The sequence below is a fragment of the Parastagonospora nodorum genome (genome assembly GCF_000146915.1).
Source record: "Parastagonospora nodorum SN15 chromosome Unknown scaffold_16, whole genome shotgun sequence".
In the NCBI taxonomy this organism is placed as follows: Eukaryota; Fungi; Ascomycota; class Dothideomycetes; order Pleosporales; family Phaeosphaeriaceae; genus Parastagonospora; species Parastagonospora nodorum.
Genome location: NW_001884564.1, coordinates 164,930 through 179,726, shown reverse-complemented (window position 1 = coordinate 179,726; position 14,797 = coordinate 164,930). Strand labels below are relative to the sequence as shown.

Genomic DNA, 14,797 nt, shown 5'->3' with positions numbered 1-14,797 from the left:
AAACGTCGGCCATGTACCCGGCAGGTACCCTCCATTCGGATTGTTTCCCGCTGGTAACCAAGTACTCAAATAAGGGTTCTTGACCGCCAATGGAATCGACGGAGGGCGCGTAGGCGTAAATGTCGAATTGATCTGGGCAACTACCGTCAAGAGCAGGCAGCCCAGAGTAGCAAGTCCAAAAAGATACATGGTTGAGGCGAAGAAATACTGGTGACGATTAGGTCGTATCGTAGTGAGGCGCAGGATCTTATGTGATCTTGGGATCGCAAGGCGCCCTTCACTGAGGATAGACTTCACATCCCGTTGTCGGCCTTACAAACGAACGCCATTGTCGGGGCGGAAGGGAAAGAAAGCGGACCCTATATGGACATCTAGCCGACGATCCCGTGTATTGAACCCTTCGAGCTATAAGTAAAAGCGGATTATCGTGGATGTAAACATCGACACGTGGTTTCGGCGTTGTAGCGCCTTACACAGAAGCTATTGCTCTCTGCCGCTTATGCGCATCGCGAGTCGCAGCTTTGTCTTCAGATCCAAGGATAGCCGTCTTTAGTAAGCACTACAACAAGAGCTAAGTACGGGAAGCTTAATGGTAGGCTGATAGAAGCCAGTGTGGGGAAAATGACCTGCTTCTTCCTGGTAGTTGCAACTAGGCCCCCTAGATGGTTGTTTGCCTCGCCTCATGCAGACCCGTGTCGATCAGCTGAAGTGCGACTTTGAACACAAAATTGGCCCTTCACTTTCAACATCAAACGTACAAACTTTCAACGGCTGGTGTCAAGATCAGAGGTGCGTCTGCGGGGGACGCCTTGCAGCGGTTAAGGCGTCGTACTAGACCAAGGCCAACCACCATGCGTCCAATGATGACTGTAGTAAACGTCACTGGAGTTGGACTCGCTCGAATAATGCTTGTGAAGCTTGAGACTTTACAATACTTTGCAGTGGAATGGAAAAATACCGCACTCTTCGCGCGCACCGAATCCTAGCTAGGTAGGTAGTAGTAGTGAATATTGTGCATGTGATGGTGTGCTGGACTGACGGTACACACGGGATGGCCTTGGGAGGGAGCACAAACGCATGGAGAAGGTTGCGCATGAACGTGCATGATCGTCATTCGATCATATTGCGGGGAGAACGCTTGTGGTGCAGTCAGTAGCGCCAGGCTCGATGAAAGCGCGAGCGTGGCCTTACTCGTGCTTTAGCATCACCAGATTACATCGCAAGAGATGTCGCATTGTGTGATAGCATTCATGTGCGACAGAAGGCACATCCAATTCTTCTTCGCCAGGTTCGTGTCATGCCTGGAGGTGTTGATCAAAATCGTATTGAGGTAATGCATGTCACCTGTTGCTACAACCTTCCCACATGAACATCGTGTCCAATAAAAATACAAGCGTGCAACCATCGTGATATACACATCGTGAGACCCGAGCGCGAGCCATCCTTTTTGAGCGCGAAACGCCATGCAAGAAACGTAGAAGGACAAAGTCGTGAATGGACTGACCAGAAAGGGTATCCAAGGAAAAGACCGGATCGAAATGATGCAAATGAGGAGAATGCGAACCTGGGAGAAATCATAAACGCAGCGAAACGGGTATCCAAACGCGCGAAACTTGCCCGAACCCCTTGTCGCCAGAGACAACTGTGGAAAAACAATAATACAAAGCACTTAGTCTTGTTCCACCCAAGACCGGGAAACGTCCTCGAAACGTTGCTTGGGATCGTGCAGCCATGTGCACTCGAGGATATCGTGGATTGTCCAGCGCTTCTCGACGTCAAGCTCGAGGCATCCGCGGAGCAAGGCCAGCGCATCGTCTGCACCGCCTTCTTTGAGAGACTCTGCATTGCGCACAGTCTCCTCATCCCATCTGCCTTCGCGGATCTTTTGTGTGGTCTTGATGTCTAGGCCCTCGTTGAATGGGAGAGTAGCAGTGATCAGAGCATACAGAACCACTCCAAATGCCCAAATGTCTGCAGCTGGTGAGAAGACGGGACCTGGCGCATCGAACAGCTCGGGAGCCGCGTACTGGAGACTTCCTGCGACTGAAGTACTAGTTTCGGCAGGCCCAATATTCTGGTTGCTACCCATCGAATGAGACTCTGGCCCGTCGCGCTGGTCGCTGACGATGAAGTCCGCCATACCAAAATCGCATAGAAGAACGTCACCACCGTCGGTATCGGCCTGGGGTACGGTCATGTCCACGAGACAGTTTTCTAGCTTGATGTCCCGATGCACAACCTGTACATCATTGTGGAGATAGCGCATGGCCGATGCCAGCTGGTACGCATAGCGCTTCACCAGGTTCTCAGGGAGCCCTGCCTTTTTTTTGCGCCGTGTGTCACGCACCAGATCGAAAAGGGTGCCGCCCTTGTTCAGCTTGGTGATGCAGAAGGTAGCGAAGTCGGTGGTGTAGACCCGAAGTAGCGGAAGAATGTACGGATGTCGTAAGAAGCGCCATATCTCTACCTCATGGTCGAACTGCGTCTGAATCTGCTCGTTCTCGATCTCTGATTTCTCTTGCTGCTGCTTGCGCACGATCTTGACAGCATTGACCACGGGCTTTCCATTCTCCATGCTCGTCACCTCCTTGACGATGCTGAACCCGCCGTAGCCGATTTGCTTTCCAATGATGTACTCGCTGCTATAGCCGATGCCTTGACCTTCGTCATCGGGCTCGCTGGGCTTGATGGGCACTTCAGAGGGCTTGTAGCGGGCGAGGAACGACGCAGCGGGCGACATGGATGATAAAGAGCGACCCGAGCGATTCGAAGACCGGCGGCTTGATCGTTTCATGCTTCCATCCTCACTGGTTTCGCCTCTCCAGCTCCTCGTCCTCGCCGGACCAGGGAGGCGCGGCGAAAACCCCGGGAATTCAGAAGGCGAAGCGACAGCGAGAGGCGACAATGCATATTCGGAAGGTGCCTCGAGGGGTGTTCGTGCCTCTTCGAACGGGGGAGAGGCAGTGGTGTCAGAAGTCAAGGATGAGACCTGGTCGCGATACTCCGGGTCGTCGGCGAGGCTATCGACGGTCGTCTGTAGGAGTGGGTACCTGGATATACCGACGCGATGCGCCAATGATCTGCGCTGGGGGAGGGGCATCTCGAGGTACTCATGGTCAGAGTAGCTACCGCTGTCTGGAGTGTGGGAGTAAGAGGATCGCGACTTGGATTTTGGCACGGGAACTTCGAGAGCAACTGTGTCGCCGTTGTCGAGGCGCACCTCATTGTCGAAGCTTATGGAGGTGGTGCGGTGCCTAAACGGCTGCGCGAGGCCGAAGCCATCTTCGCTGCCGCTGCTTCCCACTGCGAGATCATAGGGGACAGCATAGCCGTTGCTAGAAGAATAGTAAGAGCCAATTATCTTCTGCGCCTCAGTGACAGGTTTTGGGTGCGATTGCGCGTGGTCATCATCCTGCGCGGCGTGCGACGGGTCGTCGCGCGGGATAGATGCAAAGGACGAGGGTGCGGGCTTGGGACTGGACGAGGTATCGATTTTGAGCTTCTGGAAACTGTGTGAGGATGCCGAATTCGAGGCCATTAAACCGGTTCACAGTGAAATGCAAACCTCTGAGAAGAGCCGGCCTGGAGAATAAGAATATACTGTGCGGCGAAGACCGGGTGGTCGTGCGGCGCAATGGGGAAAGCCGGGTGGGCAAATTACGGGCAGGCTAATTAGCAACGGTGGTGCCTGTAGAAAAGCTTGGAGTGGCGAGACAAAGAGGTGAGTTGTTCGCAGAGATCAGCAGATGCGCTGGCAGGCAAGTACTGTAGTGAGGAAATTTATTGTGGAAGCTGCGGCCCTCATGGTTGAAAGCCTGGTGGTACCCATATACTGGAGGTGAAAATCCCCCACGCGCTGCTGCTGCGGTGCAACACGTGAGCAGCAGCAATCTTGCTGTAGGGCCTATTGGAGAGTAAGCAGGCCAATGTACGTGCTGCAACTGGCTAGGCAGCTGGGTGTGAAGTTTGGGCGCGGCGAGGGGTACCACCAGCCAGGCGCCGTCTGAGCGAGTCGGTCCCCCCCGCCCCGGGGATGCTATGTGAGGCACTCTGGCGGTGATACATTGCTCTCTGTCAGCGTGGGGTCGCCGGCGGCCTGCGGCAACTCCTGCAGGGCTGGACAGGGACAGACGATCGCGGCGGCCCGTTGTAGCGCCGCCGGTCGTGGTGCATAGGCGATGGGCAGCAATGTTCAAGACTCGACAGCAGACCAGGCGTACAGATATCCCAACCTGGATGGTGACAGCGGATGGGCATGGGTTGCTGCATGACGTCGCTCGACATGATTTCACGCTCAACGGTCCTCCTCCGGCCGCGCAGCTCGCGCGAACATTGCAATTGATGCTTTAAGCAAACGCTCTTTCCTGGGGGCGCTTGACGCGCTGGACCCTACTTTGCCAACGGCTATGATTCTAGTTGTTGATGTCATGCTACCGCTCTACTCTACTCACTAGCTGTTCGTTTTCATGTGATCGGACACGGGACGAAACTTGCAAGCTCCAGTCGTGCATCTGCGCTAGGGCCAGCGCTTGAGAGCTCGTGCGCCAACAACAGCCTCAGATTGCAGCACAGCGAGGTCAACACCACCGCCGCCGCCCAGCCATCGCCCTCCGCTATCACCCCCCATCTCTGCGCGCTCTTCACGTCGGCCGACCAGCACGCTCGACTCTCTCCGCAGCTCCTCGCACCCCGACTGCCGCCCCGAGACCCCCGTCGAAGGCCTGCTGGCCTGAAGACCGACCGCCATGGGTATCTCAGATGTGTGCACCAAGATCTTCGGATCCTGCTGTGGAGGTATGCACATGGCTGCGCACATGCATCCCGCCGCTTGGCTGACATGAAGCTGTATAGGACGCTCGCGAGACAGCATCTATGATCCCGTGTTGGCAGACAGCGAACGGGAAGCTGTTGCCGACCTGCTGGGCTTCCTCGAGAATGTATGCATCGCCCATCGCCCATCGCCCATGCGACGCACCACCGCTCTCTCCATACTGACCACTCCCAGCGCGCCGAAACAGACTTCTTCTCCGGCGAGCCCCTACGCGCATTAAGCACCCTTGTATATTCAGACAACATCGATTTGCAGCGGTCTGCGAGCTTGACTTTCGCCGAAATCACAGAGCGAGATGTCCGCGAAGTCGACCAGGAGACGCTGGGCCCCATCCTGTTCCTGCTGCAAAACCCCGACATCGAGGTGCAGCGCGCCGCGAGTGCCGCGCTAGGCAACCTGGCGGTGAACAGTAAGTCCCTTGCTGCGATATCGACGGCGTGCAGCTAACCCCCACAGCCGAGAACAAGGTCGCCATCGTCACACTCGGAGGCCTGGCCCCGTTGATCAAGCAGATGAACTCGCCCAACGTCGAGGTTCAATGCAACGCCGTGGGCTGTATCACCAACCTAGCGACCCATGAAGACAACAAGGCGAAGATAGCACGCTCCGGTGCGCTGCAACCCCTCACACGACTGGCCAAGTCCAAGGACATGCGCGTCCAGAGGAATGCCACGGGTGCATTGCTCAACATGACACATTCAGGTACGCGCATCGGGATTGTTGATTTGTTTGTGCTAACCCAATACCAGACGACAACCGCCAACAACTGGTGAATGCCGGAGCCATTCCAGTCCTCGTGCAGTTGCTCTCATCCACAGATGTAGATGTGCAGTACTACTGCACCACGGCACTGAGCAACATTGCCGTCGATTCCAGCAATCGTGCCAAGCTGGCACAGACCGAGGGTCGATTGGTGGGGTCGCTCGTGCACCTCATGGAGTCCTCGTCGCCCAAGGTGCAATGCCAGGCTGCCCTTGCTCTCCGAAATCTGGCATCCGACGAGCGCTATCAGCTCGAGATCGTGCGTGCACGCGGTCTGCCGTCACTGCTACGCCTCCTGCAATCGTCCTACCTCCCACTTATCCTATCAGCCGTTGCATGTATACGAAACATCTCCATCCACCCCGCAAACGAATCCCCCATCATTGAAGCTGGCTTCCTCCGACCGCTCGTCGATCTGCTTGGCTCGACTGACAACGACGAGATCCAATGCCACGCCATTTCCACACTTCGCAACCTCGCTGCAAGCTCGGACAAGAACAAGCAGCTTGTGCTCGAAGCTGGTGCGGTACAAAAATGCAAGCAACTGGTGTTGAATGTACGACTACCCGTGCAGTCCGAAATGACTGCAGCAATCGCCGTCCTGGCGCTGAGCGAGGAGCTCAAACCCCACTTGCTGAACCTCGGAGTCTTTGACGTTCTCATTCCCCTCACTGAGTCGGATAGCATCGAGGTACAGGGCAACAGTGCTGCTGCATTAGGCAATCTTTCATCCAAGGGTAAGCCTTGACATGGTTCTCCACAGATTTGGCCAACGACTAACTCTCGCAGTGGGTGACTACACCATCTTCATCCAAAACTGGACAGAGCCCGCCGGCGGCATCCACGGCTACATCCGCCGCTTCCTCGCCAGCGGAGATCCAACATTCCAGCACATTGCTATCTGGACATTGCTGCAGCTTCTTGAGTCCGAGGACGAACGACTGATCGAACGCATTGGCCAATCGAACGAGGTCGTGCAGATGGTCACCGAAATTGCGGACCGCAACATCGAGTCAGACGACGAAGACAATGAAGATGGCGAGGGCGAAGTGGTCACCCTTGCCCGCAGATGCCTGGAGCTTCTCGGCAAGAGCCCGAAGGCCCTCGTCGAAGGCTAAAGCGCCGGAATGCTTCATATACCCCCATTGTTGCTCTTCGCGTCCGTCTTTTACCCCCATTTCTTCCTTTTTGCTAATGCGTCCACGCGAAACCTTTGTTTTCAACAACCTGCGGAAGCATGTTGACGGAGTCTGGTGTTCTGGCAAGCAATCTCTATATTCCTAGCGCGCAGCATGGTCGGAGCTAGACTTATTACGTATTGGCATAACCATTTTGTGGCCGTGTCCAAGCGCTGTAATACCTTGGACACGGATGAATTTGTAATCGATAGATTTGGATGATCAAAGTAGGAGCAAGTCAAATAGCTCCTCTATCTCATCTTCACGTGGAAGACAACGACGTAGGATGGAATACAATCGTCACTGTCTTCATTTTGCATTGCAACGGAATCGCGCCGCATGTGATCGCGCGTCACAAGCGTAAGGTTCATGCAGGGCTAATGGTCACCCACCTTTATCGATAAGACCCGAGTAAACTTTTGATCTTTGCGACCCTACTCACCCAACTAATCTGTCTGCTACAAACCACGAGCCGGTTTTGCGCACAATGCCACCCAAAAGCACGAAAACATCACGTGGCCGTGGTGGTGGAAGAGCAGGTGCGACGACCGGCCGATTAAGCAACAGCGAAGCAGCACCAGATGCAACCCCGCAAAGCGCAGAAACCGCAGCAGCAAGCGAACCACCAGCTGCACTGAAGCAAGACAACGACGACGAGGACTCGAAACCACCAACGACTGCAGAAAACACACCAGCGCCGACCGAACAAACCCCTCCTGCAAATCAGGATGGCACAGACACGCCCGGTCGCACTCCTGTACAGCGGCTCGGCAGTCTCAATCCTTCACGATCGTCTTCCCCTGCCGTACGGCGCGGAAGTTTGACTCGCGGTAAAAGAGGCATGGTCAAACCCACCTTTACAGGCCGCAGAAGCAAAGAAGATCGAGAAGCCCTTGCAAAAGAGGCTCTTGAGCGGGAGAAGGCGCGAACACAGGAGCAGGCCAAGGCAGCCGAGAGAAAGCAGCGAGATGCGGACAGAAAAGCCAAACGAGAAGCAGAAAGAGCGATTCGAGGAAGAGGCGGATACAGCGGTGCCATGAGTGGACCGTTCTCGCTGGGAAGCTCGCGAGAGGGTGAGTCAAATCAGGAGCAGGCGATGAATAAGCTAACATTTAGTTGTAGATCGTAAAGGCAACCAAAGACCTGCCTCCGGCTTTGGCGCTGGATCAGGTTCACGAGCGACCCGCATTAAAGATGAGGGGGACGGCGGTGAGGGAAGTTCGGGCTACAGAGGTTCAGGTTCGGGGGGTGGCGGAGGAGGGTCATCGGCCAAGAGAGAGAACGGAGGGGTCGAGTCTTCTGAAGATGAGGAAGATGCCGCCGTCCCGCGAAGAGATATAGACTACATTGAGATCTCATCAGGCGAAGACGATGCTGCGCCTAAGCCGCGTCCATTACGCTCGAGCCTGCCGGTACGAATAGGCAGGAAGGAACATCAGGAGCGAACGTTCGGCATAAATACAGACGCAAGCTCTGAGCAGTCGGCAAAGATCTTAGAGCAGGCAGAAGCCAAAGGCGAGCCACCCACAGCTGCGGCGTTGAAGCAAACCGCGAACAAAGGCAAGGGCAAAGCAAAGGAAGGCGATGTCGCAACAGCGAAGAAACCATTCAAAGGAGTTTGGCAAGACTCAGACGAAACCAACTCACCTGTCAAGACGGAAGACAACAGCGAAGACGAGAACGTGGGGAATGCCGAACAAGTTGGCATTGTAGAACGACCAGTTCAAGAAGAAGATCGCCAAGAACCACAACAGGAGGTGGAATCGAAGCATAGAGGACGTGTAAGAGGCATCGTGGAGCCCGTTCTGCAGACGGACGAGGACCGTGCTGAATGGTCACGGTACCAGTCTAATCTGAGCCATATCAGAACAGAACTTGGACCAGATGCGAATGCTGAAGCCGATGCATCTGGGGACGTGACCATGCCGGACGCGGGGAACGCCAAAAAGCCCACCGTACGAGACAACAACGTGTACCTGTTCCAAATACCCCCGCTCATGCCAGAGCTCCAATCTACAGCCATCAAGAAGGAACTCGCAGAAGCATCAGATCCTGTGCCAACTTCTGCGCCCACAGCGCCCAGCAAACCAGGCGTCAAAATCAAGGTCGAAGAGGGAGCTGCTTTCACTGATGCTTCAAAAGCACACGAGGCAACCCGATTTGCCAGTGGACACGTGGGTAAGGTGCGAGTGCGGCAGTCCGGACGCACGACACTGGACTGGGGCGGCACAAGCTACGAACTTACGCCTGGAAACAAAGCATCTTTCTTGCAAGAAGTTGTGTCTATAAATGTCGTACCAGAGAGCAACCGCGTTGTGCCCGAAGACGCGGGCGACGCGGTCTCTCTTGGACGCGTCAAGGGCAAGTTTGTCGTAGTGCCCGATTGGGGTGAGATGCTGGGTTAGTTTCTGGATATGCAAGCACGGTACATGGCGTTCACGATTGCATTTGTCTGGCGTCATCTGAGCTTAGAGCGATCGCGGAGGGAAAAAGTTGGAGGGGACGCGTCGGAAACCATGGAGACGCGTCGAGCACTGTCTGTTTCGCATGCCGTGACACGAGTCCTGTGGGGCGGCTTCAGACAATTGATAATGAAAATCTAATCAGATCCGAAATCCTGCGCGTGCAATGACAGATTGGAGCCTGTGCTCAGCTGAGAAGCGGCCCGTGAGAGGCTGATTTCAGCCATTTCCAAGCAATTTATCAGCCGCCAAATGCGAGTCTAGCTGCTCATGGAACAGTACCTGCATTGTTTTGGTGGGCCGAGGGGCAGGAAGTGGTCGAATAAAAGCGCGTCCTGCGACGAGAGACGCGTTCTGCACGGACTGTTTCTGCGCGTACTGGCGAGGCTGGTGCATCGCGATGTCGAACTCCAACAGCCATTGTAGACGATGAGCAGGTGTAGAAGCAACAATATGGGTATCATCTGAATGCGCGTAGTGTATTATACGGTAAAGACGTGTCAAAGGAGTGTTTTGATACAAAGGAAACGTACAAAATGCTACGATCGTGAGAGACTTCGTGGTGCGTCATAGCTCATGAAGGCGCGACGTGGGGCAGCACGGACGCACGTGACCACCCGTCGTCGTGCTTTTAAGTATCGGTCGCGTCTGCTTTGTTCCTCTACATCCACAACATCATCAGCTTCACTCCAGCACGAGCACTTGTCTACACGTTTTTGCACACTCATAATACTCTGCGCCACCCTCATCTTTATTATATACAATGTCTGCTCTTCAGATGACGCCTTCCAAGCAGGTACGCCACGCGCTTGTTCTCGAGTACTTCCACTATACGCGTGCATACTAACGCGTCAAATAGGCGGCAGCAGCAATTGACACACTCAAGATGGCCGACTCACCCGCAAAGAAGATCGACTTCTCATCAGCGGACAAGGAGAACGTTTTCAGGCCCATCGTCGGCATTCCAGACCTTCCTGAGGAGGAGCCTGTAGCAAAGACTGGTGTCGCGCCCACAATCAAGGAGGAGGAGGCACATGAGCCTCTGCTCCAAGAGAACCCCAACCGCTTCGTTCTTTTCCCCATTAAGTACCACGATGTAAGTCTACGATCGCGTCGACGCGTCCGACGCGTCTCGACACGCGTCAAACCACTTCCGCAAGGACCTCCACTAATAGCAGCCCTCTAGGTCTGGCAAATGTACAAGAAAGCCGAAGCTTCTTTCTGGACCGCAGAAGAGATTGATCTGTCCAAGGATCTCCACGACTGGAACAAGCGCCTCAACGACGACGAGCGCTTCTTCATCTCCCATGTTCTCGCTTTCTTCGCCGCCTCCGATGGCATTGTCAATGAGAATCTTGTCGACGAGCGCTTCTCCAGCGAGGTCCAAATACCAGAGGCACGATGCTTCTACGGCTTCCAGATCATGATGGAGAACATCCACTCGGAGACATACTCCCTCCTCATTGACACATACATCAGCGAGCCAAGGCAGCGCACATACCTCTTCAACGCCATTGACAACAGTAAGTCACTTCTATAACGCGCCTGAAAGTACGCTTCTAACGCATCACAGTTCCATGCATCCGCAAGAAGGCAGACTGGGCTCTCAAATGGATCTCAGACAAGAACTCGACCTTTGCCAACCGTCTTGTCGCCTTTGCTGCCGTCGAGGGTATCTTCTTCAGCGGCTCCTTCGCGTCCATCTTCTGGTTGAAGAAGCGTGGTCTCATGCCCGGTCTTACCTTCTCCAACGAGCTTATCTCCCGTGACGAGGGCATGCACACCGACTTTGCTTGCCTGCTATTCTCCCTTCTCAACACTCGTCCCAGCAAGGATGCTGTCAAGGCCATCATAACCGAGGCCGTTGAGATTGAGCAGGAGTTCCTCACTGAGGCTCTCCCTTGCGCTCTGCTTGGCATGAACTCCACTCTCATGTGCCAGTACATCGAGTTTGTTGCTGACCGCCTGCTGTTGGCTCTTGGCAACACCAAGGTCTACAACGCCACCAATCCCTTCGACTTCATGGAAAACATCTCGCTCGCAGGCAAGACCAACTTCTTCGAGAAGCGCGTCGGCGATTACCAGAAGGCTGGTGTCATGGCCAGCACCGCTAAGCACCAAGCCAAGGAGGATGGCGTCGAGCCAGCCGAAGCACAAGGCCAGTCTGGTGACTTCTGCTTCGAGGAAGACTTCTAGACTCGTCGCCTTGGCCTCTCTCTTGCTTTGCTTTTTTCCTACCATTTACACATGATCTCGTCGCTGTATACCCCCGGTCTAAAGGGGTCTCTTGGGTCTTATTGGGGTGTCCCACATACGTTCTTCCACTCCTGCCTGCATTGATCGGAGTCTGCGCACCTCGCGGTGCCTCTTCGACACCTCACACTTTTTCTGGCGTCTACGGGCGTTTTCTCGGGTGGATCACTGTGCGTTTTTTGAATGACTGCATGCGGTTGGATATGGATTGGGATAGGGTTAATAGACCCCCAAGAATAGCTTTATTGATTGCAATGAAATACACCACTTTCTAAAAGTATCATCCTTCTCCTTTCTCTCATAACAAGTGTATTTGTCTGCGCATGACCCGGCAAATTTCCCACGTGTACTCCCGGTCCCGGCCCGGTTTCTTGCAGCATGCAGCAGCGACCACGGAGCTGGGTTACTCCACCACGGGCTTGGCTGCCTCCCCCAACGAAAAGGCCCGAACCCAGTCGCGCCATTCTCGGCGTTACGAGAAAAACTCAGCGACGGGCCAGACTCCGTTAGTGGTTGGGACGAGATTATCAGATGCGATTAAAGGGCTGATGGCGCCCACTTGGGGCGATGGAGTTGGTTATCTGATTCTTTACACATTCTCTGTGGCGAAGATAGGTCAAGCAACGTGAGTGCAAGTAAGGAGAGTAACCTAGGCAAGATGGGTTACATACAGCGCTGTAAGTGCACACGATATAACGTGACATGAGTTTCGATATGGGATGAGAGTAGTGAAGCTGACATTTGCGTAAGGGGTTGGCCTAGATGCCCGCGACAACGCGAAGACATTGGAGCGGAAACTCGTCGTCAAGTTGGGTACGTACCTTATCTGATCGAAACTGCCAAATCGCAAAACACGTCTAATTAGTCCCGTATCAGACTTCTTCATAATGGCCTTCGTCTGCGCTTGCTACTTCATGAACTACCTGGACCGCCAGGCTTTTGCAAATGCCTATGTCGCCGGCCTGAAAGAATCTCTCAACTTGAAGGGCAACGAGTACTCCATCTTGCTGTCCATATACACCGCCGGCATGGTGGTGGCGCAAATCCCGCACGCGCTGATATTGCAGAAAGTGCGCCCGTCGATTTGGCTGCCGTTGACGCTGGTGGTGTGGTCGGGCCTCACGATGTGTTCGGCGGCGTGTAAGAACTATGCGCAGTTGGCGGCGGTGCGGTTTTTGCAGGGCATGGCGGAGGCGAGTTTGTATGGGGGCAGTAAGTGAACTTTCAAGTTGCGGGTTTAGATGGGAAAATGGTGGCTAATGTTTGGCAGCGATTTATGTCATGGGCAGTTGGTACAAGCCCAGTGAGATTGCGAAACGCACGGCGATTTTCACGGCAATCGGGCAGGTGGGGAGTATGTCTGCGGGCCTGATGATGACGGCTATGCATAAGACGATGGAGGGGAGGGCGGGGCTGGCGGGGTGGCAGTGGGTCTTTATTATTGGTATGTTGAATCATGTGTGATGGTGATATGGGTTTGCTGACGAAAGGTAGATGGAGTGATTGGTCTTCCGATTGGCATCTGGGGATTTGTAAGTCTGAGAGGCTGCGGAGATGTGGGATTTATACTGACCAAGATGTGTAGTTGGCATTCCCCGACCTCCCAGAAACGACAAAAGTCAAATACCTCAGTGAGGCGGAGAAGAAACTGTCGCTTTCGCGCTTGCCGCCGAAGAAGAAGGATGGACATAACATCGCCTGGCGCAGTCTCTTGAAAGCGCGTCTTCATGAAGCCGACCATGTACATCCTTCCCTCCCCCCTTTCCATAATTCCACACTAACGCACCACCAGCTACGTCCTCGTAAGGCTTCTCTGTGGTGTCCGCCATGCTCGAAGCCTTTGCCTATCCAAGGCATGCTCCTCCTCTGGGCTCAAGTACAACAAGCGCTCGCTTCTCGCAGACTGCCATCAATACATACCCGGCTCGGCATCCAAGCCGTGGCCATCGTGTCCCAAATTGTGGCGGGCGCATACATTGACCACACGAATCATCGACTGCCTGCAGTCCTTTTCGCCGCAGCGATGCAAGTAATTACCGCCAGTCTGCTGTTGGTGCGCGACATGTCGGACGCGGGTATTTTCGTCGCGCACTACCTCTCTGGCACGAGTTTCATCGTCAATCCCGTCATGTACGGCTGGGCGTCGAATATCTGCCAGAAGACTGGCGACGACGCAGTTCGAGCAGTGGTTCTATATGCCATGGCCATGGGCGGACTGCTCCTGTACACATTCTGGGGCATTGTCATGTATCCCGCGACGGATGTGCCGTACTGGCGCAAGGGGTCGATTACGATGCTGGTGGTGTGCTTTGTGTTTGTGGGATACGCATTTGTGGTTAGATGGGTAAGTTTTGAGGTTGTGTTATGGAGATGTGGAGACTGTGCTGACTTTGGGTAGCTTGATAGACAGACGGATATGATTGAGAGCGAGGAGACAGGGTCGGAAGGGGGCGAGGTCGAGGAGAATGTGGTTAAGGTCGCTCACAAGCAAGGCTGAAGATATTGCGTGTAGGCCGCATTGCACTTGCGTTGAATATGTGTATCTGCTCCACCGTAGAGAGTTGGTAGTTTTACCGACAGTTGGGATGGGGATGCATGTAGTGGCCCACAGGGCTGCTAGTGCTGGTTCGGACCGACATGGCTAATAATAATGTCCTATACATAGCGATGGCACTTTCTCTTTGTCTGTCTCTTCGCTATCGGCTTCAATTCTTTTCCGTGGCGGAGCGAAAGATGGTAGGCACGGAAACGTACAAGCGAAACGCGATGACGTCGATTCCTGGGCAGGCGCTTCCGAGGCCACCAACCTCAGAACAGCTCTAAGCGACACGGCGATGCTTACGAAAGGGTCGGATTTGCGTCATGCTGTCCGCATCGCAATGTGCAATCTTGCATGTCTCCAATCTCCTTTCCAGAAGCCAAATATCTCAGGGCAGTTCCACAGCATGGGTAATGCTGGTGTCACCGCATGTCCTGTACATCCGAACCGCCTTCTATCGATAGCAACCGCGGAATAGCTTTGTTTACTTCCGCAGGATCCGGCAGCACCGTCGAGTGTGAGAGATGCTCCTGATATGATCGTTATCGCATGAGGAAGCTCCAAAAGCTGTGAATACACACTTCTAAGACCTCAGATCTTTTGTCGCATTACCAGGATCTTGTCAGGCACCGCCAATCGCAACCGGGTGGATCCATGCAACTGTCTGAGGTATCAACACCACAATGGCGGAAAGTTTACCCAAGATCAAAGTGACAGACCCGCCCAACACTGGGACCAGCTATGAGGGCCAGGAAGGCGCGGTCGCGACCAT

General features: G+C 54.3%; 7 protein-coding genes across 7 annotated transcripts; 5 read left to right on the top strand and 2 right to left on the bottom strand.

Annotated features, from left to right (window-relative positions):
• Positions 1-1,310: 1,310 nt before the first annotated feature.
• On the bottom strand, positions 1,311-3,538 carry SNOG_10005 (hypothetical protein; the record flags this gene model as incomplete). The annotated part of the gene is made up of 1 exon (XM_001800237.1): positions 1,311-3,538. The coding sequence occupies one exon, from the start codon at positions 3,536-3,538 to the stop codon at positions 1,670-1,672; it is 1,869 nt and encodes a 622-aa protein (XP_001800289.1). The 3' UTR covers positions 1,311-1,669.
• Positions 3,539-3,801: 263 nt separating this feature from the next.
• SNOG_10004 (hypothetical protein) lies at positions 3,802-4,284 on the bottom strand (the record flags this gene model as incomplete). Its single annotated transcript, XM_001800236.1, has 2 exons — positions 3,802-3,904; positions 4,133-4,284. The coding sequence occupies 2 exons, from the start codon at positions 4,282-4,284 to the stop codon at positions 3,802-3,804; spliced, it is 255 nt and encodes an 84-aa protein (XP_001800288.1).
• Positions 4,285-4,745: 461 nt separating this feature from the next.
• SNOG_10003 (hypothetical protein) lies at positions 4,746-6,711 on the top strand (the record flags this gene model as incomplete). Its single annotated transcript, XM_001800235.1, is given in 7 exon segments — positions 4,746-4,794; positions 4,852-4,937; positions 5,006-5,240; positions 5,288-5,533; positions 5,581-6,149; positions 6,168-6,330; positions 6,383-6,711. The coding sequence occupies 7 exon segments, from the start codon at positions 4,746-4,748 to the stop codon at positions 6,709-6,711; spliced, it is 1,677 nt and encodes a 558-aa protein (XP_001800287.1).
• Positions 6,712-7,258: 547 nt separating this feature from the next.
• On the top strand, positions 7,259-9,176 carry SNOG_10002 (hypothetical protein; the record flags this gene model as incomplete). Its single annotated transcript, XM_001800234.1, has 2 exons — positions 7,259-7,844; positions 7,894-9,176. 2 exons carry the CDS (start codon positions 7,259-7,261, stop codon positions 9,174-9,176), a joined length of 1,869 nt encoding a protein of 622 aa, XP_001800286.1.
• Positions 9,177-9,912: 736 nt separating this feature from the next.
• Positions 9,913-11,770, top strand: SNOG_10001 (hypothetical protein). The gene is made up of 4 exons (XM_001800233.1): positions 9,913-10,029; positions 10,093-10,329; positions 10,420-10,756; positions 10,807-11,770. The coding sequence occupies exons 1-4, from the start codon at positions 9,997-9,999 to the stop codon at positions 11,427-11,429; spliced, it is 1,230 nt and encodes a 409-aa protein (XP_001800285.1). The 5' UTR covers positions 9,913-9,996; the 3' UTR covers positions 11,430-11,770.
• A 374-nt stretch (positions 11,771-12,144) lies between these two features.
• SNOG_10000 (hypothetical protein) lies at positions 12,145-12,316 on the top strand (the record flags this gene model as incomplete). The annotated part of the gene is made up of 2 exons (XM_001800232.1): positions 12,145-12,163; positions 12,237-12,316. The coding sequence occupies 2 exons, from the start codon at positions 12,145-12,147 to the stop codon at positions 12,314-12,316; spliced, it is 99 nt and encodes a 32-aa protein (XP_001800284.1).
• Positions 12,317-12,373: 57 nt separating this feature from the next.
• Positions 12,374-13,983, top strand: SNOG_09999 (hypothetical protein; the record flags this gene model as incomplete). Its single annotated transcript, XM_001800231.1, has 6 exons — positions 12,374-12,698; positions 12,757-12,930; positions 12,981-13,018; positions 13,072-13,227; positions 13,279-13,830; positions 13,885-13,983. 6 exons carry the CDS (start codon positions 12,374-12,376, stop codon positions 13,981-13,983), a joined length of 1,344 nt encoding a protein of 447 aa, XP_001800283.1.
• Positions 13,984-14,797: the final 814 nt, after the last annotated feature.

What these genes read in the sequence shown, in the direction of transcription:
- SNOG_10001 (XM_001800233.1), top strand. Translation starts at nt 9,997, where the DNA reads ATGTCTGCTCTTCAGATGACGCCTTCCAAGCAG. An exon ending in AGATGACGCCTTCCAAGCAG is followed by an intron (nt 10,030 to 10,092) that starts GTACGCCACGCG and finishes CGCGTCAAATAG; the next exon opens with GCGGCAGCAGCAATTGACAC. An exon ending in TCCCCATTAAGTACCACGAT is followed by an intron (nt 10,330 to 10,419) that starts GTAAGTCTACGA and finishes GCAGCCCTCTAG; the next exon opens with GTCTGGCAAATGTACAAGAA.